Source organism: Grammomys surdaster, unplaced genomic scaffold, assembly GCF_004785775.1.
Source record: "Grammomys surdaster isolate TR1022 unplaced genomic scaffold, NIH_TR_1.0 62, whole genome shotgun sequence".
NCBI lineage: Eukaryota > Metazoa > Chordata > Mammalia > Rodentia > Muridae > Grammomys > Grammomys surdaster.
In genome coordinates, this window is record NW_021604564.1 from 1119281 (window position 1) to 1121822 (window position 2542).

At 47.9% G+C, this 2542-nt stretch overlaps 1 protein-coding gene across 1 annotated transcript in view; it reads right to left on the reverse strand.

Annotated features, from left to right (window-relative positions):
* Acer1 (alkaline ceramidase 1) overlaps positions 1-2542 on the reverse strand; it is a 26707-nt gene that overhangs the window by 3005 nt on the left and 21160 nt on the right. The window contains exons 2-4 of the mRNA XM_028755429.1: positions 833-947; positions 605-746; positions 78-215 (exon numbers count right to left, since the gene is read on the reverse strand). Coding sequence (XP_028611262.1) covers positions 78-215; positions 605-746; positions 833-947 — 395 coding nt within the window. The remainder of the gene's footprint in view (positions 1-77; positions 216-604; positions 747-832; positions 948-2542) is intronic.

Consider the following 2542-nt stretch of genomic DNA (forward strand, 5'->3'; position numbering starts at 1 on the left):
CTGACCACGCCCCAGACCCTCACTGGGAGATTCTAGGCGGGGCTCCACCCCTGACCCCTCCATCACCTAGCACTCACTTCTTGTACTCTTTGCGCACAATGTAGAGGATGTGTATGGCGATGCTGTTGAGGGCATATGCATTGACTGTGGGCTTCACAAACGTCAAGAAGGTGCTGATAATAGTGGTCATAATTACCAGGCAGCTGAAGTAGAACCTGAGGGTGAGACAGGGTGGGAGAGTGTCCCAGAGGTGCTGAAGGACTCAGTGTGGTCACCTCCGGCAGCCAAAATAAATTCGACAAACCAAGAACCCTGGAGAGTACGTCTGGGCTCAGAAGGAGCCTCTGGGTTTCCTCGGGTCTGCTCAGGAAGGACAGGCTTTAAGAGAATCCAGGTGTTCCAGGCCGGGATTAAAGAGCCTGAGGTAGGCTAGGAAGATAGAGGGGTCAGGGGACTCTAGAGGCCTGGTAAGGTCAAACAAGGGATTCAGAGTAGCATGGGGAGGGGGGGGAGCGGTTCAGAAGATGCCCAGGTATCTGGGTAAAAATGATGAGAGTTCTTTGTGTTCGTTTAATTTCCCTCCCCACAGGTGGGCCTGCTCTACCTGCTTCCCTTGACGAACTTGGGGAAGTAACAACGGGGCATCCACAGGCTGTATGCACTAGCCAGCAACCACAGGATGGAGATTTCATCCAGCAGCTGCCCCACAAAGCTGAGAGTCATGTGGAAATACATGGAGAACAGACCTGTAGGAAGGCAGAGACAAGTAAAGGTGGTCAAGAGGAGGGACCATTTCTAGAACACTTCCCCAGCTTCACACACTCGCACGTACCTATGACCATGAAGAGGGCTGACACTCCATAGATACCCCAGGAACGCTTCTGGGCATAAGGATGCATGAGGAACATCATGAGAGGTCCAAAGATGAGGAAGAACACATTGCTGAACTGCAGGAGAAGCAAGAACAGGGCAAGTAAGATCAGAACTGGTGGCTGCTCCGGTCCACCTAGGGCTCACTCCTAGTGCTCCATCACATGGGCTGTCCGGGAATGAACCAAGATTTGTCCATCATTCACCTGTAAGTTCCCAAGCTTATCTTTCCTGATTTTAGTTTTTTGTTTGTTTGTTTTGAGACAAGATCTCACTATAAGAGTCTAGCTGTCTTGGAACTCGATGTGTAGACCTAGCTGGCCTCAAAGTCCCAGAGAAGATCCACCTGCCTCTGCCTCTTAAGTGTTGAAATTAAAGAGCCTTTATTTTTAAAACTGTTATTCATTAGTATTACGGCCTTTATTTAACCCTAGCACTCAGTAAGCAAAAGTAGGTTAATCTCTAGAATTCAACCAGTCCTGCTTGTCTACATTGAAAATCCCAGGCAGCCAGGGCCACACAGTCACACACACACACACACACATACACACACTTGTTATTATTACTAATGGAATCCTGGACCTTGGACAGGCTACTAGGAAAAAGCTCCACCCTTAACCACAACCCCAAACACCCATTTTGGGGAGTCTTGGCAGAAGCTCCATTCCTGACCACACTCCAACCCCTCACTGGGAGATTCTAGGAAGGGGCTGTATCTCCAAGCCTGTCCTTCCTCTCCCCCACTGACCCTGACCATCTACAGGCCATCCCTAAATCCTCAATAGACCCTACATTCTGCCCATTATTCTATTGGTTCTTTCATTTACTCAATGAGGGTAGTATGGATGGCCTACTAAATCTTTTCCACATGCTCTCCCTCATTTTCTTCTTAGAGGAAAATTCTAAATTTGTGGGCTCTGTAATTGTGGACTAAAAATATTCAGGACAGGGCTGAAGAGATGGCTCAGTGGTTAAAGAGCACTGGCTGTTCTTCCAGAGGTCCTGAATTCAATTCTCAGCAACCACATGGTAGCTCACAACTATTTGTAATGAGATCTGATACCTTCTTCTGGTGTGTCTGAAGATATCGGCAGTGTACTCATTTACATAAAACAAATAAATAAATCTTTTAAAACAGTATTCAGGACAGACATAGTGAGGTATACCTTTAATCTCAGCACTCAGGAGGCAGAGACAGTTGACTCTCTGAATTTGAGGCCAGCCTAAACCACAGAGACCCTTTTTCAAAAACCAAAATATGCCGAGTGTAGTGGCGCACACCTTTAACTCCAGCTCTTGGGAGGTAGAAGTGTATCACTGTGAGTTCGAGGCCAGCCTGGTCTACAGAGTGAGTTCCAGGACAGCCAGGGCTACACAGAGAAACCCTGTCTCGAAAAACCAACCAACCAACCAACCAAACAAACAAACAAACAAAAAAGACTATGGGGGAATTCCACCAGTTCTAAACTAAAATTGCACCATTGTATAAAAGGGACCTCCTCAGGGGTCCTGTAAAAGGGGTCAGCAGGTTGAAGATGCTTGCTGCCAAGTCTGATGACCTGGATTAGATCCCCAGAACCTGCATGGTGAAAGGAGAACTGATTCTTCACAGGTCCTCCTCTGACGCTCCTCCCACCATGTGCTCCCACCACAGTGCCTCTGACTGTGAGCC